Source organism: Mytilus californianus, unplaced genomic scaffold, assembly GCF_021869535.1.
Source record: "Mytilus californianus isolate M0D057914Y unplaced genomic scaffold, xbMytCali1.0.p SCAF_4, whole genome shotgun sequence".
NCBI lineage: Eukaryota > Metazoa > Mollusca > Bivalvia > Mytilida > Mytilidae > Mytilus > Mytilus californianus.
The window spans coordinates 93,077,903-93,105,415 of NW_026262690.1; the positions used below are offsets into that span (position 1 = coordinate 93,077,903).

Sequence of the window (27,513 nt, forward strand, 5' to 3'; positions counted from 1 at the left end):
TATTACAAATCCGGTAAATAGTCTAATTCGGTAAGTCACATTCGTGAAAAGGGAAGGGTATTGTAGTTACGACATAAGGAACATATCCGATATCATCTGTGAAACGGTTATTCCATAACGGTCAACCAACTCGTGATGGCGTCCGTAAAATTTACGAAGGGATGATTTCAACTTCACCATTTGGAACTCTTGGCTTAATAGCTTCCTTGTGAGCAGCAATCCTCTATCAAGGAAATCATGATAGGAAACACAAGCCCGGGAATATCGTATCAATTGGGAGATATATACTTAAAGTAGAATGGGAGTTTAAACAAAAATAGATAGAACGTTTTCAAACTTAGCCAAAATGCAGTGTATATTGTGATATGTTCAAAAATAATAAAAATGATAGGTTACCAGCCTCACCAAGCATGTTTTCAAGCTATAGGTTAGACTACAATAGTAAACTAAATGATAGAATTTTGCAATAACATATGAAAAGATAGCTCTTGTAAAATGCTTTTAGAATATCAAACCAAAAATGGGGTCTATGACATAAAAATAGAAAAAATTCAAGTGGATTAGTGGATTAGTTTATTCATAATACAATTACTGAGCTATCTCCCCTTTGTATATATATATGCTAAGTAAAAAAAAAATGAAAACAATCAAAAATATTTTACCTTTATTAAAATATAAATGATTTTAAGATAAAATCACATTAATTTGTTCATTTAAATGAAAATTCTTATTTGTAAATTTCATCACGGCATCAAAATTTGCCGATTTCATTGAAAATCTAGGCCTATGGTGTTGTGCTATTTTACTCGATCCGAGATTGTGGAAGACCCCATACCATCTTAAATCGTAATACAGCTATCCTAAATTCATTTTTAGAATAATATATTAAACTTCAAGTTTGATTTTGGGAAATTCAATGTATCTAAAAACCGTGTTTTCAAAAAGGGAAACATTGAATATTTTTCAGATGGCATTATTTCCTTTGATTGAATGAGAGGGATAAGTTACTGTAAATTCAAAAATTATTGCGAGGTTTTCATTAATGCGAATAATGCGACTAAGTGGGTATTGCAATAGTTAAAACTCCCATTCTGATATCTTATACATTTATCTGTATGCAAATTGTCCTGGAATAGCCATAAATATTCTCAAATCTTTTTCCGTTCTTAAAACATCGCAATAATAAACGCACGCTATAATATCTGAATTTATAGTATTTCACAAAGAAGAAACAAAAAATATGTGTACTTTATTTACCTTGCTTACCACGGTATGTCTAAAGTAAAGTTTTTACTATTTAACTGTTTAAATTGTGGTGTAGATTTTATACATTGTACCTCTGATAATTGATTCTAAATTTATTTAGACTCTCTGGTGGACCCTTTGGATGTTCTTTGTTGTAATATATTATTGTAGGTTGTTATCTCATTGACATCAACCCTGTTCATTTTCCCTTTTAATCAAATGAAGCAAATTTCTATAAACCTCTGGTTGATAATTGTCTCATTGAAAATCATACCACATTTTCTTATTTTTATATCATTCCACCCAAACATGAACACAATATGCATGATAATATATTTTTGACTCATATAACATTTATATACATGATTACATAAAAAAAAAATCAGGTAAGAAAAAAGTAAAATCACAAAAATACTGAACTCCGAGGAAAATTCAATCGGAAAGTCCCTAATCACATGGCAAAATCAAATGACAAAACACATCAAACGAATGGACAACAACTGTCATATTCCTGACTTGGTACAGGCATTTTCAAATGTAGAAAATGGTGAATTGAACCTGGTTTTATAGCGCTAAACTTCTCACTTGTACGACAGTCTTATCAAATTCCGTTATATTTACAACGATGCGTGAACAAAACAGACATTATAAATAAAATAGTCAAAATATGGGTACAGCAGTCATCACTGTGTTACAGAAATGGCAATATTTATAATAGCATTACCTTTTTAAAAAAACCGGATCTAACAAAATGTAACTCTAAATAACAAATATTTAAAACACAGAATGTAACAAAATAACTTCTCAAAATAACACATAAAATTTCAATAAACAGTCAGGTGTAACATCATAATCACTCAAATGAACACTATGCTTTGAGAACCGTCAGATCTGATCCGATGAAACAAGTCACTCTTATAAATGCTGATTACTTTCAACCTGAATCAAAGTATAAAGAAGAAGGTGCAATATGGCATTCAATACTAAAGTTGTAAAACAAAATGGAGGATAAAGACAAAAGATAAAAAAGAAAAAAAAATCATTTTTGGAAAAAATCCCAAAAGTAGAATTACAGATTATCTCTGCATGGCTAAGGTGTCCTATCTTAATACACATTAATGATTCATAATTGTCTTGTAAATAATTAGTAAATGTAGGTCGTGATTTCTCAAGTACTGCTGAATTGTGCTGAACTCTGGGGGTAGATTGGAAGATAGTGGTGAGATGCCATAAACATACCATGAAAAATCAACTTGAATAAAAAGTTGAACAAAATTCATTTGAACACGAGATGAAACTTTCAGGAGCTCAAACGCCTTGGGAATGTGTTGTACTATACAGATATGTTTCAATTATATACCACAATGGAAATCAGATATAATATAAACACTAAACTAAACCAAAGTTACTCAATGATTAAACATAGGTCATAGTACTCTAATTGTAGTGGCACTATATTAAACAAAATAAGAGTTATTTAATAGTATAATAGCATTGGTGATATATGTATACAATGTTGAGTTTCAAATTAATTGATTGATTGATGATTAACGCCACTTTCAACACTATTGTGCTATTTCATGGCGGTCAGTTTTTATTGGTGGAGGAAGCCGGAGTGCCCGGAGAGAACCAACGACTTTTGGTAGGAAAACTGACAATCCTAGGTTGAATTTCAGAGGAAAGGACCTAAATGCTAAACTTAACCAAGTCAATCATTGATAAATTGTATATAATATATAGTGACTGAAAAGTAGTTAATTGCACTGTTTTATTAAACACAAGTGACTAGACATGTGGTTGAATGTATTGGCAAGTGTAAAACTTCATCCTTCAATAACTTTGGAATCAAAATATAAGGTATTAACCAAAAAGACAAATAAATATAGAAAACTTCATCCACTTTTTCTGAAATAGATGGGTCTTAAATCTAGAAGACTTCAACCATTGTTTCTAATATACAGAAAGATCTTAGGAGAATTAAACTGCAGTTTCTGACAAAGACAATCAGTTGACCGTTAACTTTTAGCAAGGAGAATGTATTCACTGAGATTTCAACCACTTTTTTTGAAATAGATGGGTCTTAAATCTAGAAGACTTCAACCATTGTTTCTAATATACAGAAAGATCTTAGGAGAATTAAACTGCAGTTTCTGACAAAGACAATTAGTTGACCGTTAACTTTTAGCAAGGAGAATGTATTCACTGTTTTTATGGAGAAAACCAGGTCTTAAATTTGAAAGTTTTATTTGAATGTCTGATTAAGACAGACACGACTTTAATTTAGGAGATTTCAACTTTTGTTGTGTTCTTTATTCTATGCAACCTTCAATCCCTGTTCCTGATAAATACCAACAGATCCTAAATAAAGGAGATTCAATCATATGTTTGGTAAAAAACAGACAGATCTTAAAATTACCGGATTCCAACTACTGGTTCTCTGAAATATTAGAGATTCTGCTATAACTGGAAAGATCTAAACATTTCGGAGATTACCTGCATAAGGGAGACATCTTTTAAAATTTATGAAATTCAATGCATTAGGGAGACGCGTCTTAAATTTTTAGATTTCAATCATTGTTTCTTACATATACAGCTCTCAAACACAGGATATTTTACAATTGTTTTTGATACAGGATCACAGATCTTAAATATTTATAAACACTTAAAAATATGTTGGTTTGCCCAAACCCTACCAAAACATAAAGACAGTGGGTAGGTTGGTAGGCATTTTCTTTTCTTTTTTTTCGGCAACAAGAAATTGAAGTGTCAGATGTATTTTAGTCTTCATGCCTATCTGATTAAAAAAAAAACTTTTTCACATCAGGACAATAAAAGATTTTGAGAAGGCAGCTATTTTCTGGGAAGGTAGAGTTAGGGCAAACAAACATATTCTTTTTTATGGCCTTGGAGATTTCAACTACTGTCTTTGGTATAAAATCCAGAGATTTCAATCAATGTTCCTGATACAGATCGCTCTAAAATCTAGGAGACTTTAATAACTGTTTCTGTTACAGATATTGGTTCTGAGGACATAATACTGTATAGAACTCTGAAAATAAAATAAAATTCATTATATAAGATTATGTTGAATTTTACAAAAATGTATATGTAACTGTGCTCTTTAACCGTTCAGGTTTTCAATAAAACTCAGTTTGATAATCTAATTGCCTTTGAATTAGCTTTCAGTAAATGTGATCAGTTTTGGTGCTCTGATGGCAATGCTCCCAATCCAACAGTTTTATGTAATAGACGAAGTTGCAAAGAAAATGGAGAATTTCAAAATTCATACTTTGCGTCTTTTTTTTTTTTTTTGTTAGTTGTTGTTTTCTGGGCTTCTTTCGATCTGATCCGTCATAACCTTTATTATTCAATTGATATGAAGATATATGAAAATATATAATGTTGTTGTGCATTTTGCTCTTAGGATTCAAAATTCTTGCAAAAACTGGAAATTTTGATGCCAGATAACAGTTTCAGCCAAAACTCCCTCCCATAAGGAATATATGTAGATGTTTTTCAGAAAAGTTAAAAAAAATCAATTGATTTAAAAATTTGTATAAAGTGTTCTGTGGAACCTTGTGTCTTCCAAGCGACTGCTGCTAAAAGTATTTTGTTGACTGCCTAAAACCATAAGTCTATTTATCAGTAAAATTTAAAATAAACTATTGACACATAGATATGTCTTGCCTGTATGTAATTTTGATAGTAAATGCGAATTTTTCAAACTAAAATTGCAATACTTTTAACATGTAAACTATGTAATACATTCAGTCAATTTACCATGACTGATGATGCAGGACAAAATAATCTCAGTACAAATGAGATATGCCATTGCTAATACAACTGCATACCAAATATCATTGACTTATCATAAAGATTCTATCATAAATGGTTCCCCTTAAACTAACCTTAACACAATCTTTATCAATTTACCAATTTACCTAAACAAAAGTTTCAAAGTCAACCATGACTGAGAGGATGGGGTCATATAATATCCATGGAAACGAGACGAGCAAATGATAATACAGCTGCAAACCAAATATCATTGACTTTCCATTTAAAATGATTCATCTTAAACTGACCTAATATGTTAACTAAGCAAAAGTTCCAAAGTCAATAGACCATGACCGATGGCAACAAATCCTCCAATAAGGTAGAGTTGTAAAATTTAGGGGGGGTGCGATGTGGAAAAATTTTGCAATATTGAAAACTCTTATTGCTTGAATACAAAGAAATTTAGTAATAAAAATTTTAAAAATGTACGTAAGATTAAACTTACAAAGATAAACAGAATTCTATCACTAGAACTCCAGCCGTTATCAAAAACACCAACCCCGGAAGATAACTAACAGTCTCTTTGTAAACATAACCATAAAACAGCTGTGCAAGTGATGTCAGCAGTAATTCAGAACTACCAATACAAGCAAAAAGGCTTCCTAAAAAATAGTTGTAATGACAGTTAGCACATGCGTGAACATTCTTTTAGTAACATACTTGAAAAATTACTCCTGCAGTAGTGTCTTCTCACTCTTTTTGATGGTAAAGGTGTGTTACTGGTTACCTACCATATTTCCATTAATTGAAAACGATCACTTGTTCCTAATGAGATCCGAACTCGAGCAAAACATTACTCTGCTTATCAAGTGACAAGGGACTGGTAAAACAGTTTATCGTTCATCAGGTGACATGGGCTCAAACAAAACATTACCTTATTCAGTGAATGACATGATAGCTTGGATAGAAAAATTGTAATTGTCTTGTTTATATCAAATGGCATGAGCCTTAGCAAAAAAATCATACTTTCGTCATTACCTGACAAGAGTCTGAACAAAATATTACCTTGTTCATCTGGTAACACCAGCCTTGAAAGAACCGATCTAAGTAAGGGTGAAGTCGAGACTGCCATTATACTAATCACCGCATCTGTAATAAAGTAAAAGTGTCAAATAGGGAACAAAAGTATCAAGCAATACATTGCAAAAACATTATTCCTACTATATATAATTATTATATATAAATTATAAAAAAATGGTTTTGATTGTATCATTGAGGCCCATTTAGTTTTGATACTTACAAATTCTGTATGCCTTTTTCCAATCTGATTTCCTGGCGAAAGTACCTGATGAAGGTCAGGTTGGATCCAGGATTTTTTATTCCCCCCCCCCCCCCCCCCCCCGTTTTGAATCCGTTCCTTAGGGTTATTCCAGAAACAAGTGCCGTGCTCACGAAAAAAGATAAATCCTATTTTTTTCTTTAAATCTGAAGTTTTATTATGTTTTTGAACTTGGATGTGTCTACTGTAAAAAAATCTCTTTGATGTTGATTTCGTATTGCTGATATTTTTTTCTGTTTACAGTTACCCTCTATCTTCTTTATTTTTTGCCCAAACGGTAGCCAAAACACAAAAAAAAAGATTAAAAAATTATCATTTCAGGGAAATAACTTTAATAAAGAGTCAACTAACAACTTCGGCAACATATGACTTATTAGTAGAACTTGTCTTTCTAAGCATAATTGCTAGTTTAATGTATCTATCTATCTTTTATAGTTTTCAATATGATAAGCTAAACGCAAAAACAAATCGTCATCAAAGAGCAAAAACTCCAATATGGAGTCGACTGACGATTTCGGTCACATACATGTTGACTTACTTGATTTTGTCTTGATGATTATTTTTGCATTCAAAGCTTTCATCTGTCCATTATAGTTTAAGATAATAGGCAAAAACGCAAAATAAAGAGGTATGTCTCGCCTGTCGGCATAGAATTCATAAAAAGACAATCTGATGGATAGCAACATTGCTAGTTAACTCAAAGTCGCTGACCAACTAGTGGGTAGGGCCTCAAAATGGTTGTCAAACTGATATGTACAGACAGCAATGTAACTTTATAGAAAATATTGTCTATTGTAAGTAGTTCCTATCAAACTAACTTAATCTGAAAACTTAACATTGAAAATTGTTAAATGATTGAAAGTCACTGGACCATGACCTAGGGGACCAGGGCTCTCGGTCATAAAACTTTACTCGGTACTCGGAGTACAAAATTTGTGCTCGAAACACCAAATCCATGATTTTGATTGGTTGTTTTCTGAGTCTGAGTACGAAAATCGTGCTCGAAAGTTTTATGACCGCAAGGCCAGGGCCTTGAAATAGTCGTCAAACTGATATGTACTGATAGTAATGCAACTTTATAGAAAATATCATTGATCTATCGCAAGTAGTTCATATCAATCTAACTTAAGCAGAAAACTTATCATTGAAAATTGCTAATTAACTGAAAGTCACTGAACCATGGCCTAGGAGGGCAGGGCCTCAAAATAGTTGTCAAACTTATATATACTGAAAGTAATGCGATTTCATACAAAATATCAATGATCTATCACCAGTAGATCCTATCAAACTAGATTAAGCAGAAAAATTAAAAATTGAAAATTGCTTATTAATTCAAAGTCACTGCACCTTGACTTAGGTGACAGGGCCTCGAAATAGTCGGCAAACTGATATGTACTAATAGCAATGCAACTTCATACCAAATAGCAATGATCTATCACAAGTAGTTCCTTTCAAACTAACTTAAGCAGAAAACAATTGTTGACGCTGGAGCCATCGCCGTCTTCGCCGGAAAAGCAATCCCTATGTCTCGCTTTCCGCGACTTTCGTCGCAGGCGAGACAAAAATGTCATTAAAGGGCAATGTATCCAATTAGGGAGCTACCATTTGATTTTTATGGGGGAGGGGGGGGGGGGGGGGGGGGGGAGCTAGGATGAAAAATTTGAAAAAAGGCAGAACAGGAGTTATGAGTAAAAACAAATGGCAGGATCAGCAACTTGGCCAAAAAAAAGGCAGGATGACAATTTATGTAAAAGAGTCAGGATATACTAATAAAAAAAAAGGAAGGACCGAATAGAGTGAAAAATAAAAAGGCAGGACAGACATTACAACTAAAAAAAAGGAGGGCAACATGTTTCATCCTAGCATCCCCCCCCCCCCCCCCCCTCATAAAAATCAAATGGTAGCTCCCTAAGGAATCAAGTGAAGATTTCGACCACGAGACTTATTTGTAGAGTTTGTCTTGCTGATAATTTTTTCTTTTTAAACTTTCCATCTATCTATTGTAGGGCCTCGGTGGCCGAGTGGTCTAAGTAGACGAACTATTGTATCACTAGCCAGTCAACACTGAGGTTGTGAGTTCGAATCCCGCACGCGGTATTTATTGACTCGGATTGTCAGTTTTCCTACTGAAGGTCGGTGGTTCTCTCCGGCCACTACGGCTTCCTCCACCAACAAAAACTGACCGCCACGAAATAGCACAATAGTGTTTGAAGTTTATGAAATTTGGACAGAAGCTTGTTTATGACCAAAAGACAGGTATCCACAGCAAAATTTTGCAAAATATTTATTTTCATTTTCCCATATTTTACTGATTCATGGACTTAAGTTTTTTACAGTTAACAAGTAAATATCCGGGGTTAAAGTTTGTTACACGTCAATTACCTTGTCAAACTTTCATGGAGTTTTATGAAAACTCTGGCAGAAACTTTTTAATGATTAAGAGATAATGTCTTAAGCAAACCTTTGAAATTTTTTTTTTCATTTTTAATATCTTTCTGATAGATAGACTTTGGTTTTTTTTAATACAGTTAACATTTACAGCCAGTCTGGGATTAAACAATTTTGACATGATAAATTCATAAACATTCATGAATTGTTATGAAACTTGGACAGAAGCTAATCTTCAAGACCAAGAAATTGCATCTAAAGAAAAGTTTGAATCTTTTTTCAAATTCTGTATTTTACTTATAAATGGACTCACTTTTTAAGTCAACATAACACTTCTACACTAACAGCAGCAATCGCAGGCGACACACAGGGTTCCGTGGAACCCCTTACGAATTTTTTAAACTATATATCCAATGGGGATTGTGGCCAAGTTTCGTTACATCTGGCTAAGTAGTTTCAGAGGAGAAGATTTGTAAAAGTTAACGGACGACGGACGTCAAGTGATCAGAAAATCTAAAAATACAAAGTACCGACCTAAGAATAATCGTCGTTACAGAAAACTCGTTCAAAACCAATTTCATCTAATTAATAAACCATATTTTCTCGTAGCATCCTTTCTGACTGATTGTTTTAATAAAGTTTGCAGTATCATCTTCTGGTTTAACAGTTTTACAACTGCAGATCTTCCTGAGATCGATATTTGTAAATGCTTTAATAGAAAGATGACAAATTTTTCATTTGTCATTTCTCTTATCGAGATTAAAGGAGAGTGAGATTTTAACCGGCTACTTGTCCAGTAGTTGTCTTAATGCTTTTTGTAAATTTAATACGGACAGTAGATCGATCTTTGATTCTTGCAACCTGATTTTCTATTCGAGACTAACTGCAATAATATAGCTTGATATACTCTACTCTAGAAAGCCATGTTTACCTCAAGTCGTCTTTAGATTTTTCTGTGTTGTAAGGTTGCTGTCTTTCACCTCATCTCTCTTTACTTTTGTTCTAACCGTAAAAGATACTTACATAAATAAACTATCCAGTCTTCTAAACTGAAAGCCAAAGTGACTGAGCTTGCTATGGCCGACACTGTTCCTGCTATAACAATGGTGTAATCTGCAAGGTATTTGTGTACAATTTTAATGCCAAATAATATTGCAACCCAGTTCACCAAGATTTGGAAGCATGTAAAAACCTGAACGTCAACCTCATTCCAGCACAACGGCTTGTTGAGCAGGAATAAAGTAACAACGTTTGATTTCCCCAAGAGTGCCCCAGAATTGATACAAAATATGATTTGTCCTATCAACAATTTTTTATTTCTTATCCTGCTCCCATTTCTGTACACATCGAAACATGCGCACATAACTGATTTAGTGCATATCCTGGTGTCCTTCTTTTTGTTTGTCTTCGACGTCTCGGACAATAATGTTAATGTTAATATTAGAGCCAAAACGGTACATGCGATGCACATTATCAATGGGTGTCTATAATTCCCGTCTTTTATCCAAAAGCCAATACCTAAAATCGAAAATGCTAAGGCAACAGCTGCAGTTCCTTCCAAAACGATTATCTTTATTGCTCTGTCTTTACCAGGAGTTGTAATATCGGCAATCATTCCCATCATAGCAGCTAAAAAAAGACCAAAATGTCCAGTGATGCCGAGGAAAAATTCTCCCAAAGCTAAAAACCAGAGTGACAACCCTTTGTAAACGGTAACAGTCATTACAATTTCTTTGAGTAAAATTCCAACCAATGATAGATACAAAGGAAATTTTCTTCCATATCTGTCTGTGAGTGAACCTAATACCAATATGGGAATCACAGCGATAAATGTACCCACGAATCCTAGGTACATGAGTACGTTTGCAGATTCTGCTTGTACGATATTACTTGTATTGTTTGAAAGTTCGGTACCATTAATTGGGCAATAGTCGACGTTTGATTTTTCACCGTCTTCTCCATATTTCTTTGCAACTTCGTCTATGATATAAAACTGCTGGATTGGCAACATAGCTATTAAAGCTCCAAAATGCAGAATGCAAATAATTTCTATCATAATGAACTGATATACAGGACGAACAATGACTGGTTTTTCATTGGGCCCATCTAGTACGGGCAAAAGTGGTTTATCTTCCTCGATGGGATCCATTCTATAATATAAACTAAGAAAGTGAGAAATATTTTTAAATTTGCAGATATTCTGTACTTTCTAAATCCTAAAGTTACAATTAAAGGATGCTTGTATCTTAATTTCTAGGTGCTACATATTTTTATCTTAAGCATAATTTAAGGCAAAGTGTTTTAAAACTACATCTTTTATCAGACAACCATTCAAAATTTAACACGGAGTTTCAATAGAAGTATGTATATATAAAAGCAATTACGAAAGACACCAATAAGACAGTAATGAAGCGTCACTGAAAACATTTAACCAAAGACATATAGAGGTCAAATCATTAGCTTCAACTATTTATATATGATAGTTGTCCACACACGATGTCAAGCTCTGACTTAATCGCCCAAAATGACCAAAAAATTAAGATATAGAGAAAGACAATCACTGATTTGGGGATAGGCACATGAAAATGTACTTAGTTTGAGATATAATCCTCCCCTTAAAATCTCGATAAGTGGAAGTAGAGGCAAACACACGTATTTTTAAATTATGCCAATGTTTTTATGCTTTAAAAATATAGCAAGTTTTCTAATAGAAAGATTTATACCTGATCGAAAATGACCTTTATATAAAATATCTAATGTGTTTTCACTTCTTTTTGATAAACTATATCATTAAAGATTATGTACAATCATGGCGGGAATTTGTGTTCGATCTCATTAAAAATACAAGGCACTAATTTTTGTTAATATTTCGTTAGTTCGCATGTAAAAATCATTGACATTGATAGCTGTTAAAAGAATATTATTCATACAACCTTGCACATAAAATGTCTCCTAAATTCTCCATCCGATGCTGCATAGGAAGTCGATAAAAAACGATGATTTTCAAATGAAATGTCCAAATATATTTGTGAAATCCGTAAATGAATAGGTAAATATTAAACACCATTGTTTTTATCAGGGGCGGATCCGGCCAATTTTAAAAGGGAAGGGGGGGGGGGGTGGTTCCAACAAATTTCGAGTGTCCAGGTGATGTTTACATCATGACGTGCTTGGAAAGAGTAAAATAACAAAAATACTGAACTCCATGGGAAATTCAAAACGGAAAGTCCTTTATAAAATGACAAAATCAAAAGCTCAAACACATCTAACGAATGAAAAACAACTGTCATATTCCTGACTTGGTACAGGCATTTCCTTGTGTAGAAAATGGTGGATTAAACCTGGTTTTAGAGCTAGCTAAACCTTTCACTTGTATAACAGTCGCATTGAATTCCATTATATCGATAACAATGTGAGAGCAAAACAAACAGACATAACAGGTAAAAGCGTCAAAAATTGGGATACAGAAGTCAACATTGTAATATAATCTTAATCACTATAAAAACATACAACTGTTTCAACAAAGAAACATAAAAAAGCATATAGATCAAGTAAATAAGCAACTAGAGGCTGTGTGTCGCTCACCTTGATCTATGTACATATTCAACAAAGGACACTCTCCAAAATTGTAGACGAGAATAGAATTTGACAAAAATCTCTGTTTTGATGATCTTGTATTGCTGATCATTTAGGCTGTTTAGTTTCTCTATTTCTTCTTTAGATTTTTGCTCAAAACACAAAAGAGTGTAAAAAAAAATCCTCATTTAAGGGCAATCACTCCTATAAAGAGTGACAGTCTACTATTTATATCGGCAAAATGTGACTTGTTCGTAGATCTTGACTTACTGGTCATTTTTGTGATTTAAAATGGCTATTTATCTATTATAATTTTTATCATTTAAGGAAAAACGCAAAAAAATGGTAAAATCGTCACAAGGGCAATAACTCCAATAAGGAAATGTCGGACTATTTCCTCCATATTACCTAACCGTAGATCTTGTCTTGCTGATCATTTTTGCTTATTTATGTTTCTATCTATCTATTATAATTTTTAAGATATAAGGCAAAAACGCAAAAAATTGGTAAAAATCGTCATTAAAGGGCAATAACTCTAATAAGGAGTCGACTGACGATTTCGACCTTGATAGACTTATTTGTAGAATTTATCTTGCTGATCATTTTTGCAATTTATAGTTTCTCTCTATCTATTATAATTATCAAGATAATAGGCAAAAATTTTAAAAAATGGTAAAATTTGTCTTTTAAGGGCAATAACTCATATACTGTGGATTCATTATTATTCGTTGGATACTAATTTTCGTGGATTTCGTGGGTACAGGTGAACCACGAAATTAAGTGTTCAACGAATTACAAATTTTCTATAAGGTTATATGCAGACTTTGGCAAAACCACGAAATCAAATATCCACGAAAATGCAAGTTTTACTCAATCCACGAAAATTGATATCCACAAAAATAAATGAATCCACAGTAAGAAGTCGTCTGACAGTCTTGATGTATGAAACAATTGGTAGAGCTCAACATTTTGAACGTTTCATGTCAGATTTTCTCTATAACGGTTTTCAAAATAATAGACAAAACTTGCATTTTCCCTCTATGTTCTATTTTTAGCCATGTCGGCCATCTTAGTTGGCAGGCGGGGTAATCGGACATATTTTTAAAACTAGATACCCCAATGATGATTGTGGCCAAGTTCTAGAGTATTTATGAATATAATATGTGTTTTCAGCCGTGTATCACCTTCACTGGTGATCCAATGGATGGATCTATCAATGAGTTGTCACTTGTTTAAACGTACTTATCACATGTATATATATATAAGAAATTTGTTTTGCATGCGCACGTATAAAAATTGCGGTTTTTATCCAACGCAATCATAAGTTTGAACGTTGTTTTCAATTTAGACTTGTTTATATTTTTTTCGTTTGGGCTTGTATTATATTTGCCTTCGGGTTTATATGATCCGTTCATCCTATTTTTGACTCCTCAAAATTCAAGAGTCTATCCTAAATTGAGGTAAATTGTATGGCTTTCCAAATACCGTTTCGATTCCAAACATCACTGAAGAGACATTAATTGTCGAAATCTGGATATGGTGTACAAAAACTTTTGCACCTTTTGTTAGCGGTATACCATCTTTTCCGCAAGTTTATTGTTTTCTGTTTAATATTAAATTTATAATTAAGATCCATTTATTACATCGGTGATCCGTTTATTTGGCAATCGCCAATGGCAGTCAGTAGGGTTTAAGAACATTTGTTGTTCGACCTGTTAGTCAAATGGGTTTTGTTAAAATATACTTTTTCACTTTTTTGGTCTTTTTGAAAATGTTGTTTGTGCTGTATTTAGACCCCTCTAACAAGAAATTTGTTTTGCATGCACACTTATAAAAATTGCGGTTTTTATCCAACGCAATCATAGGTTTGAACGTTGTTTTCAATTTAGACTTGTTTATATTTTTTTCGTTTGGGCTTGTATTATATTTGCCTTCGGGTTTATATGATCCGTTCATCCTATTTATGACTCCTCAAAATTCAAGAGTCGATCCTAAATTGAGGTAAATTGTATGGCTTTCCAAATACCGTTTCGATTCCTAACATCACTAAAGAGACACTTATTGTCGAAACCGGATATAGTGTACAAAAACTTTTGCACCTTTTGTTAGCGGTATACCATCTTTTCCGCAAGTTTATTGTTTTCTGTTTAGTATTAAATTTATAATTAAGATCCATTTATTACATCGGTGATCCGTTTATTTGGCAATCGCCAATGGCAGTCAGCAGGGTTAAAGAACATTTGTTGTTCAACTGTTAGTCAAATGCGTTTTGTTAAAATATACTTTTTCACTTTTTTGGTCTTTTTGAAAATGTTGTTTGTGCTGTATTTAGACCCCTCTAACAAGAAATTTGTTTTGCATGCACACGTATAAAAATTGCGGGTTTTATCCAACGCAATCATAGGTTTGAACGTTGTTTTCAATTTAGACTTGTATATATTTTTTCGTTTGGGCTTATATTATATTTGCCTTCGGGTTTATATGATCCGTTCATCCTATTTCGACTCTTCAAAATTCAAGAGTCTATCCTAAATTGAGGTAAATTATATGGCCTTCCAAATACCGTTTCGATACCTAAAATCACTGAAGAGACATTAATTGTCAAACTCCGGATATGGTGTATTAATTTTTGCACCTTCTGTTTGCGGTATACCATCTTTTCCGCAAGTTAATTGTTTTCTGTTTGATATTAAATTAATATTTAAAATCCATTTTGTTACATCTAGTGATCATTTTTTTTGGCTTTAAGAACATCCATTGTTCGACCTGCTAGTCAAATGCGTTTTGTTAAAATATACTTTGTCACTTTTCTGGTCTTTTGGAAAATGTTGTTTGTGCTGTATTTAGACCCCTCTACCAGGACATTTGTTTTGCATGCACACGTATAAAAAATGCGGTTTTTATCCAACGCAATCATTGGTTTAGCGTTGTTTTCAATTAAGAATTGTTTATATATATATATATATATATATATATATATTTGATCACCAGATTTAACAAAATCGATCTTAATATTAATTTAATACCAAACAGTAAATAATTAACTTGCGGAAAGATGGTATTCCACAAACTTGAGGTGGAAAAATTTGTGCACCATATCCGAATATCGACAATTAATGTCTTTTCAGTGATGTTAGAGATCGAAACGGTATTTGGAAGGCCATATAATTTACCTCATATATATATATATATATATTTAGACCCCTCTAACAAGAAATTTGTTTTGCATGCACACGTATAAAAATTGCGGTTTTTATCCAACGCAATCATAGGTCTGAACGTTGTTTTCAATTTAGACTTGTTTATATTTTTTCGTTTGGGCTTGTATTTTATTTGCCTTCGGGTTTATATGATCCGTTCATCCTATTTTGACTCCTCAAAATTCAAGAGTCTATCCTAAATTGAGGTAAATTGTATGGCTTTCCAAATACCGTTTCGATTCCTAACATCACTGAAGAGACATTCATTGTCGAAATCCGGATATGGTACTAGTATACAAAAACCTTTGCACCTTTTGTTTGCGGTATACCATCTTTTCCGCAAGTTTATTGTTTTCTGTTTAGTATTAAATTTATAATTAAGATCCATTTATTACATCGGTGATCCGTTTATTTGGCAATCGCCAATGGCAGTCAGCAGGGTTTAAGAACATTTGGTGTTCGACCTGTTATTCAAATGCGTTTTGTTAAAATATACTTTTTCACTCTTTTGGTCTTTGTTTTTTGTGCTGTATTAAGACCCTTCTAACAAGAAATTTGTTTTGCATGCATACGTATAAAAAATGCGGTTTTTATCCAACGCAATCATAGATTTGAACGTTGTTTTCAATTTAGACTTGTACATTTATAATTACTCTAAATATCAGCACAACAATGTTAAATCTGCAAATTTCCGGAAGCAAGTTTTTGTTCTTCCCTCGTCGGGATTCGAACTCATGCTATTGGGATATCGAGACAACACCGCCTGCACTGTGTCCAGCGCTCTAGACCACTCGACCACCTAGACTGAACAACTTTCGGTGGCCTAGTGTTACCTTTCCTCGTCAGTAGAATCTAGAGTTGTAACACAGTACATGATATATTAGGCATGAAGATGGAATTGATTGAAGCTATTGGGATATTCGAATCCCGGCGAGGGAAGAACTAAAATTTGCTTCTGGAAATTTGCAGATTTAACATTGTTGTGCTGATATTTAAAGTAATTATGAATATATATTAATATATGCCGTGTGCAGAGTGTCGTCCCTCCTCTAGATAATTAGCATGTTCCAGAGAGGTATACAGCCAGTAGAAAAATAAATTGAAGTTTGTATTTCAGGAATTTATTCGCATAGCAACATTTTAAACCAATTTCACATCAATAGCTGATGGCTTTCCATCCAGATAAATGCACTGTGCTATCTGTCACCAAAAAGATACAACCTGTACCACACAGCTAAATTCTAAATGGTCATACACTTGAATCTGTAACATCAGCTAAGTACCTTGGTATCACAATACAGTCAAACCTTAAATGGGACAACATATAAATGGCATAACATCACAAATCACTAGGTTTTCTAAAACGAAATCTAAAAACAACAAACCCACACATAAAAACCCAGGCATATATACCAAACACTCGTCCGACCCAAACTTAAATATTCTTGTTCTGTTTGGGACCCTCACACAATCGAATCGGCATCCAAAATTGAGATGGTATAACGACGAGCTGCTCGGTATATCTGCAATAAATACCACAATAATAGTAGTGTTACAATTAAACATGCTTAAAATTTTCATCACTAGCAGAACGTAGGCTACGCACAAGATTGGTAATGAACTTAAGAACTAGGAAAATCCATACACTCACATACAGGCATATACATAAATCTAAAGACTCTTCCAGACATTCATACTTTCCTTATACAATACCACAGGGAAATCAGCTCCCTGTGGTACTTGTCCAAGCACCATCCATTGATAACTTCAGAGAACAGCTCACTCCAGCTGTTCTCTGTACTATTATTTAATAGCATTAATTAAGATTGTATATAATTTTAATCACAAATTTGTTATTTTCTTGCACTAAATAATTATATTTTGTTTAAATTATGGTAAATTTTATAAATGGTCCACGTATGCGACAATATGTAATCATCGGATGTCGATGGAATATTTGTATACCAAAAGAAGAAGACTCATCGTTTGCTATCATTAAGGAGGGAAATGAAAACATTAAATGGAAGTTTTGTTTTATTTCAACTTGAAATTAATGAATGATCTATGAGTTGCCAGAAATATATTATACATATGAATGAATGAATGAATGAATAAATAGTTTATTAGAGTGCAACCTGAATATATATAATATAATGTACATAAGTCTAAATTGAAAACAACGTTCAAACAATATAACGTATATATATATCAGATTATTCAACCCATTTTGTACTGGGAAAAGATTTGTATAGGCGTTGCCTTTTGTCCAATCCCTTTGTTTAAATGTATGTTTGATATTTGAACAATAAAATATTTTTGAATTGAATTGAATTATTTCTATTTCTACTATTTACCAAAACGTTTTCCCGTTATTTTATAATTGATAACGCCAACAAACGTGACAAACATTGAAAAATTCTAGTTGGTCTTTGTTTTTTGTGCTGTATTAAGACCCTTCTAACAAGAAATTTGTTTTGCATGCATACGTATAAAAAATGCGGTTTTTATCCAACGCAATCATAGATTTGAACGTTGTTTTCAATTTAGACTTGTACATTTATAATTACTCTAAATATCAGCACAACAATGTTAAATCTGCAAATTTCCGGAAGCAAGTTTTTGTTCTTCCCTCGTCGGGATTCGAACTCATGCTATTGGGATATCGAGACAACACCGCCTGCACTGTGTCCAGCGCTCTAGACCACTCGACCACCTAGACTGAACAACTTTCGGTGGCCTAGTGTTACCTTTCCTCGTCAGTAGAATCTAGAGTTGTAACACAGTACATGATATATTAGGCATGAAGATGGAATTGATTGAAGCTATTGGGATATTCGAATCCCGGCGAGGGAAGAACTAAAATTTGCTTCTGGAAATTTGCAGATTTAACATTGTTGTGCTGATATTTAAAGTAATTATGAATATATATTAATATATGCCGTGTGCAGAGTGTCGTCCCTCCTCTAGATAATTAGCATGTTCCAGAGAGGTATACAGCCAGTAGAAAAATAAATTGAAGTTTGTATTTCAGGAATTTATTCGCATAGCAACATTTTAAACCAATTTCACATCAATAGCTGATGGCTTTCCATCCAGATAAATGCACTGTGCTATCTGTCACCAAAAAGATACAACCTGTACCACACAGCTAAATTCTAAATGGTCATACACTTGAATCTGTAACATCAGCTAAGTACCTTGGTATCACAATACAGTCAAACCTTAAATGGGACAACATATAAATGGCATAACATCACAAATCACTAGGTTTTCTAAAACGAAATCTAAAAACAACAAACCCACACATAAAAACCCAGGCATATATACCAAACACTCGTCCGACCCAAACTTAAATATTCTTGTTCTGTTTGGGACCCTCACACAATCGAATCGGCATCCAAAATTGAGATGGTATAACGACGAGCTGCTCGGTATATCTGCAATAAATACCACAATAATAGTAGTGTTACAATTAAACATGCTTAAAATTTTCATCACTAGCAGAACGTAGGCTACGCACAAGATTGGTAATGAACTTAAGAACTAGGAAAATCCATACACTCACATACAGGCATATACATAAATCTAAAGACTCTTCCAGACATTCATACTTTCCTTATACAATACCACAGGGAAATCAGCTCCCTGTGGTACTTGTCCAAGCACCATCCATTGATAACTTCAGAGAACAGCTCACTCCAGCTGTTCTCTGTACTATTATTTAATAGCATTAATTAAGATTGTATATAATTTTAATCACAAATTTGTTATTTTCTTGCACTAAATAATTATATTTTGTTTAAATTATGGTAAATTTTATAAATGGTCCACGTATGCGACAATATGTAATCATCGGATGTCGATGGAATATTTGTATACCAAAAGAAGAAGACTCATCGTTTGCTATCATTAAGGAGGGAAATGAAAACATTAAATGGAAGTTTTGTTTTATTTCAACTTGAAATTAATGAATGATCTATGAGTTGCCAGAAATATATTATACATATGAATGAATGAATGAATGAATAAATAGTTTATTAGAGTGCAACCTGAATATATATAATATAATGTACATAAGTCTAAATTGAAAACAACGTTCAAACAATATAACGTATATATATATCAGATTATTCAACCCATTTTGTACTGGGAAAAGATTTGTATAGGCGTTGCCTTTTGTCCAATCCCTTTGTTTAAATGTATGTTTGATATTTGAACAATAAAATATTTTTGAATTGAATTGAATTATTTCTATTTCTACTATTTACCAAAACGTTTTCCCGTTATTTTATAATTGATAACGCCAACAAACGTGACAAACATTGAAAAATTCTAGTTTTCAGTGTTTACAGGGGAGGTAATATTTGTCACTAGATTTCCCAACAGTTTACTCTATATAAGAAAAGTAAATAGTAATTCTAGATAAATTGTTCTCGTGGTAGCGTGTTCGACTCGAGTCAGTGAGGTCAAGGGTTTGAATCCCGACCAGGTCAAACCAAAGACTTTAAAATAGATATCTGATGGTTCCCCGCCCGGTACCAAACATGCGGAATTATGGAGTAAAAGAAAAGACTGGTAAGCTCGGAGTCAGAATAATGTGTCCGGGAAGGGTGGCATGTCTTCCTGCGGACTGTTACCTTGTGAACTAGCACGCAAGTTAAAAATCTGGCTCGGCGTTTCGGTCTATTACAAAGCAGGATTAATATTCATATCGCATTAAAATGTTCTCGTCCTGAATGTGTTTCTAAAGTTGCCGCTAGACATTAAACAGTCACCCCTTATCATCATCATTATCATCACCTTATGTAAAAACATAATTTTCACAGTTGATGCCGTTTATATCTTCTATTCTCTATTCAGAAACTACTAAAAATGTGCTGGCATGAGGTTGATAGGAGTAGCACATACAAACTTCAACCACTATAAAATTGTTTTGGTATGACTGAGCGAGAACAAGTTAAAAAAACAAAAGATATTACGATTTACCTTTGTTTGCGAATCCTTAGTTCTCTGATGTGGTTTATTTTGTCCAGTATTCATATATGACACAACCGTTTCCGTGTGTATATCAAATTTGAAAGAATGTCAGTCACAAGACACTCTTAAGTTCTTGTTCTGCTGACTCATTGATTTATTATTGTCATCATCAGATCATTTTCACGTTTCTCTATTTTTATTTCGTTGCAAGCTGACAGATTTAAATTTGATCATATGAATGTAATAGTTTTGTTTACTTCCTTACTGAGGGCCTTTGTAGTTGGGTCAATAACTAGAACGTTATACGGGTGAACAGTTAAAATTCGGACTTTCTCGTTCTGTATCTGTATTGGTACGTGTAGAATCCTGTTAAGGCTTTTATACACGGTCCTATATTTTCTAGCATCATTTTATAAATCTTAATTTAATTGTGAACATTTGGATCCCGCTAATAAACATGTTTTTTTAATTTAATTTTTTATGTTGCTATGTGTACCTTCCTATATATAGATAGAAGAAGATGTTTTATTTCCATTAAATGAATGGCCTCACAAAGAGCATAATACAATATAAGACATTAATAAGACAACAACAACAACATTAAAAAAAACAATAGTTAAGTATACATACAAAGAAAAGAAAAAACAATTTGGACATAAATGAACTACACACACATATATATATATATATATATATATATATATATATATATATATATATATATATATATATATATATATATAAACAAGTCTAAATTGAAAACAACGTTCTATCCTATGATTGCGTTGGATAAAAACCGCAATTTTTATACGTGTGCATGCAAAACAAATTTCTTGGTAGAGGGGTCTAAATACAGCACAAACAACATTTTCCAAAAGATCAAATGAGTGAAAAAGTATATTTTAACAAAACGCATTTGACTAGCAGGTCGAACAACTGATGTCCTTAAACCCTGCTGACTGCCATTGGCGATTGCCAAATAAACGGATCACCGATGTAATAAATGGATCTCAATTATAAATTTAGTACTAAACAGAAAACAATAAACTTGCGGAGAAGATGGTATACCGCAAACAAAAGGTGCAAAGGTTTTTGTACACCATATCCGGATTTCGACAATTAATGTCTCTTCAGTGATGTTAGGAATCGAAAAGGTATTTGGAAGGCCATATAATTTACCTCAATTTAGGATAGACTCTTGAATTTTGAAAGAGTCAAAGTAGGATGAACGGATCATATAAACCCGAAGGCAAATATAATACAAGCCCAAACGAAAAAATATAAACAAGTCTAAATTGAAAACAACGTTCTATCCTATGATTGCGTTGGATAAAAACCGCAATTTTTATACGTGTGCATGCAAAACAGATTTCTTGGTAGAGGGGTCTAAATACAGCACAAACAACAAAATCTCTTTTTCAAAAGATCAAATGAGTGAAAAAGTATATTTTAACAAAACGCATTTGACTAGCAGGTCGAACAACTGATGTCCTTAAACCCTGCTGACTGCTATTGGCGATTGCCAAATAAACGGATCATATATATATATATATATCTGAAGAGACATTAATTGTCGAAATCCTGATATGGTGTACAAATTTTTGCACCTCATGTTTGCGGTATAACATCTTTTCTGCAAGTTTATTGTTTTCTGTTTGGTATTAAATTAATAATTTAGATCCATTTTGTTACATCTTGTGATACGTTTATTTGGCAATCGCCATGGCAGTCAGCAGGGTTTAAGAACATCAGTTGTTCGACCTGTTAGTCAATTGCGTTTTGTTAAAATATCATTCTTCACGTTTTGGTATTTTGGAAAATGTTGTTTGTGCTGTATTGCTGTATTGCGTTGGATAAAATGTTGTTTGTGCTGTATTGCTGTATTGCGTTGGATAAAAACCGCAATTTTTATACGTGTGCATGCAAAACAAATTTCTTGTTAGAAGGGTCTACATACAGCACAAACAACATTTTCCAAAAGACCAAAAAAGTGAAAGAGTATATTTTAACAAAACGCATTTGACTAACAGGTCGAACAACAAATGTTCTTAAAACCTGCCGACTGCCATTGGCGATTGCCAAATAAACGGATCACCAGGTGTAATAAATGGATCTTATATATAAATATATATATATATATATATATATATAGAAAAAAGTCAAATAGAATCCGTATGCTGGAAACCGTCATTATCTTATATTAATTTTCTTATATATATATATATAATGTCTAAAAATAGCAACAATCAACAGCCAATCTATTTTGGCGTGGATCAGCTTGTGAAAATAAACTGATACAGTTATTGAATTAAAATTATATAAATGTCTAAGAATATAACTTAAACACGCTAATTGATACATTAAAAAGTTCTATTAGATTTAAATAGATATACGCAATATTTCGCTAGACAAACTAGCTTCATCAGGCGCGTGCATCTATGAAGGTGAAATCGGATGCTTGACAAAAACTATCTTTGTAAATTAACTACACAAAGTTGGAATAAAAGTTTAACATACTTATTGATATTCTATAAATTGTATGATTTCAAGATTATTATTTTGATTTGTTTTTAAATCTTTTCTCGTCTCTCCCATTGAGTCCATCAGGTTCAAGAGTCCGTAACTGGTGCATCCAAAATCTCTCTCTCTCTTTTGTCTTCCTTGCGTGTCCCAATTTTGGTTTTCTCAATGATTTCATTTTGAAATGTGACATTTTCAAAATCATGCCCTTCTCTTAAAAGATGTCTTGTGATTGGGCAGTTGCTTTCTTTTGTATAAAATGACCGATGGTTATTCAGTCGGATGTTGAATGGTGTTTCTGTTTCACCAACATATTGCAACTTGCAAGTTCCACACGTTAGAACATAAATACAATTTTGCGTTTTGCAATTGGATGTTATAAATATGTTGTATTTATTTTTTGTGACAGTGCTGACGAATTGGGTTTCAATGTTGGCGACTTTGCAGCACTTACAATTGCCTCTTCCGCATGGTTTATAACCTCCTGTTGTCGATGTCTCTTGTTTAGATACTTTAGATGTAACTAGAATATCTTTGAGGTTTTTGGGTCTGTGGTATGCCATGACGGGAGGTGATGGAAAAATCTCTTTTAAGGAAGGATCATTTTCAATAAGACGCCAGTGTTTGTGGACAATAGATGAAAGATTTGTCAGGTCAGGATGAAAGCTGACAACAAACGGAATTTTATTTGTGTGGGCCTTCTTTTCTTTGTATTCAAGTAGAATTGTTCTGTCTTTTTCTTTTGCTTTACCGAAAGCTTCTGGAATGTTTTTGTTCTTATAACCTCTTGATTTAAGTTGTTGTCTGAGTTGTCCCAAACGGTTGTTTAATTTTGATTCCGATGAGCAAATCCGCTATAACCTGATAGCTTGGCTGTACGGAATGCTTCGGGAACAGTGTTTTGGGTGACAACTCTTCGGAAAGAGAAATTGGTGTTTGTGAGTTTTTTGGTGTGAAGGTCGGTTGTCATGACTCCGTTTTCTAAAGTTATGGTGGTGTCGAGAAACGCAATTTTCTCATTTGAAACTTCAGATGTGAACTTTGTAGATTGATGTAAGTTATTACTGAAATCTAAAAAATCTTGTAGATGTTCTGCAGTTTCGTTCCATTTGATGTCCATGTCATCAATATAACGGATCCAAGACAATGGTTTGTATGATACATTCGAAAGGATTCGTTCTTCGAGATACCCCATGAAAATGTTGGCAAAAAAGGTTCCATTTTGGTTCCCATACTTGTACCGTCAATCTGCAAGTAGTGCTGGATGTTGAATACAAAATTGTTGTTTTTGAGCACTAGTTTCAGCAACTGAATCAGACAGTCGGTTGGGGGATGTTTATCCTTACGATCATTCCATACTTTTTCACAAGCGACTACTTCATTCTTTGGAATATTGGTGTATAAAGAACACACATCCATCGATACCAAAATTGTGTTTCTTGGTAAGGGATTCCGTATGCGTTTGCCACTGACTGATGATTTTACTTCAGTTTTAATAGATGTATAAAAGATTCTAAAAAGTAAAATCACAAAAATACTGAACTCCGAGGAAAATTCAAAAAGGCAAGTCCATAATCAAATGGCAAAATCAAAAGCTCAAACACATTAAACGAATGGATAACAACTGTCATATTCCTGACTTGGTACAGGCATTTTCTTATGTAGAAAATGGTGGATTGAACCTGGTTTTATAGCTAGCTAAACCTCTCACTTGTATGACAGTCGCATCAAATTCCATTATATTGACAACCATGCGTGAACAAAACAAACAGACACAATAGGTAAAAATGTTAAAAATATGGGTACAGCCGTCAACATTGTGTAATCATCTTAATCACTATAAAAACAAACAAATGTAACGAAGAAGCACAAAAAGGCATACATCAAATTTAACATCCTCATTTTGCTTTTTTATTATATGATTTTACTTATCTATGTAAATTATCGTTCTTACTTCTGGGTGGATTTCATTCGCTTTTCTTTTTAGATCTAGGGATGCAAATGTCTTCTTTATCACTCTCATATTCAGAATCATTCATTCCGGCTTTATGTAAGGTTTTTTTGTGTTGCCTATTGAAATGTTCCTTCAGGCGAAGACGTCTTGCAAATTGCTCTACATCTGTCTCCAATTGTAGGTTGTTAATATTGGCTGGTATAGGACAGAAATGTAGGCCCCTACTCAACAATTTTTCTTCGGAGTTGGTTAATTCTATCGACGACAGATAAACAACTAAATTATTCTCCGTGGGGTGTTTCCGTTTTTAAACTGTCACTCTCTCTTGAAATCTGATTTATATCAAAACATGAAATTTGCTGTTTTAAACGATCTCTTGTGATTTTCTTTTGTTGCTTGTTTTTGTGATTTTGCCTTTCTATTCTTTCTATATCGAATAATCTTTTCTTGATTAAATCCATGTCTTCGTTAGTAATAGACACTGGTGTTTTAGAAAGCATTTCATTTATTCCAGAATTGATTTCTTAAATTTGTATGTCATTGAATAGATAGAAAGGGAGAGTAAAAGTTGGAGAAGCCGTAATTAAAAGAACAATTGAATAAAGTTTCGTCCCAACGGTTCACAAATCTGAAGGACTTTACATCCGGTGTGTGTGGTGTCAACTTCATATTCAAACCGTTTGGTATTTTGTTGTAATAATTAAATTGTTATATATATATATATATATATATATATGATTTAATGTTTGAAGCATGATGTTTAACTTGTATTTTCTGTTTTGTTAAACTTCTTAGTTTGTTACATGGGACGGTGCTACATGGCAAGGTGGGGGATAGACGCACATGGTATGCATGAATGTAAATAGACAATTTGATTATGATATTATGAGCAGATGCACAAACCTGGTATGTCATCCTTGTGCCTGATGCAGAGGGGTTGATACGTATTGTAAGGTGACCCGGCTGCAAGAGGCACAAAGGGACGATGGTAAATGACATGCCCAAGTATACATTATAGTACTTAATAGAATTAATTTGTCTTGAAAGTGCTATAGTTACAGAGCTTTCCATCAGCACAGTTGTGCATTTGGAGTCTCCACTGATCCTCATAGTACTGGTACCGATTTTTTTTGTATAAACATTTAAAGCTATAATTGCTTGCAGAAGCTAAACTGCCAACCCCTTATATATTCTTTAGAAAGAAGTTTAAGGATCCATACCCTGATAAAATTTTTGACTCATATAGTAATTTTGACTCTAAATATGTCTCTTTTAGTAATGGAAAAGATGAACCCAAATGTTCAAGCCTGTGCCAATATCTGATCATAGACTTTGCAATGTCAAAATGCAGAGGGAATCTATCTAGTATCTAAAAATAAGATGTGGTATGATTGCCTAGAGGCGGATTTAGGGGTGGCCCAGGGTGCAAGAACCCCCCCCCCCGTTTGTGGGAAACATTTGGTTGATTATTTAGGGACCACTGAAGCATGACTGGAGCGGGCCCCCTCTTATGGCAGTCAGTGCCACCCTCCCCTTTATGAAAATTTCTGGATCCGCCACTGTTGTCATTGGGACTATTATCCACCAGAGTTCAAACGAAGTGGATGTAAGCAATTGTAGATAATTGTACGGCCTTCAACAATGAGTGAAACCCATACCTGACAGTCAGCTATAAAAGGTCCCGACATGAAAAATTTAAAACTATTCATTTGTAACAAAACCATTTACGAAAAACAAATATGACAGACATGAACCCATGACAACCACTGAACTTCGGGCTCCTGACTTGGGACAGGCACAATGACATAAAGAATGTGGCGGTGTTAAACATGTTTGTGAGCGCTCAACACTACCCTTACCTAGCCGACAGTGGTATAACAGCACAACATAAGATCAAACTTAAAATCAGTTGCAATTTTGGCTAAATTCAAAAGATTGGTACGAGGAACAAAAAACAGTTACAGAGAGTTTATTGTCCCCGATACACCAATGATATCTCGACGCGAAGCTGAGGGAAATGGTTTCTGTCGAGAGACAATAAACTTGCTATTGTCCGAATAGCCAGTAAATAAGTGCCTATCTTATACAGAACCGGATGTTTGCTTTCTTTAGTAAATTATAGTTCATATCTAATAAATCGTTTTTGAAACTATTAACCGCCAAATAGTATTTTTACAGGAAAACGTTTGCTTGTAGTAAATAGTTTATACCCGGTTAACAGATGTGGAAACTACTTAACGGTATATAGTCTTTTTCAGACTTTTTTTTTTTTTTTTTTTTTTAATATTTTAATTTTATACAGAAAATACATACTGATGTATATTAATAATGCCGTGAAGTTTTGCTATAAAAAAAGTTTGAAAAATGTGGATTAGTCCGGGGTTTTTTTTGTTTTTTTTTTATTGGATAATAAAATAAAAAAAAATTGAAATGTGAAAACTAGTATTTACGGTACAAAAAATAAAGTTTTGTCAATTCTTTACTAGATATTCTGATACTTAATTATATTAATTTCTTTATCATGAGTCTTTCGAGATCTT

The 27,513-nt window shown here is 33.3% G+C and overlaps 2 protein-coding genes across 2 annotated transcripts in view; both read right to left on the reverse strand.

The window, feature by feature from the left end:
* Window positions 1–27,513, reverse strand: part of LOC127698877 (proton-coupled folate transporter-like) — a 79,158-nt gene that overhangs the window by 27,277 nt on the left and 24,368 nt on the right. The window lies entirely within an intron of this gene.
* Window positions 653–20,773, reverse strand: LOC127698876 (proton-coupled folate transporter-like). Its single transcript, XM_052202590.1, has 5 exons — window positions 20,509–20,773; window positions 9,770–10,896; window positions 6,085–6,168; window positions 5,525–5,681; window positions 653–4,294 (listed from the first exon to the last, which is right to left on the reverse strand). Exons 2-5 carry the CDS (start codon window positions 10,893–10,895, stop codon window positions 4,228–4,230), a joined length of 1,434 nt encoding a protein of 477 aa, XP_052058550.1. The 5' UTR covers window position 10,896; window positions 20,509–20,773; the 3' UTR covers window positions 653–4,227.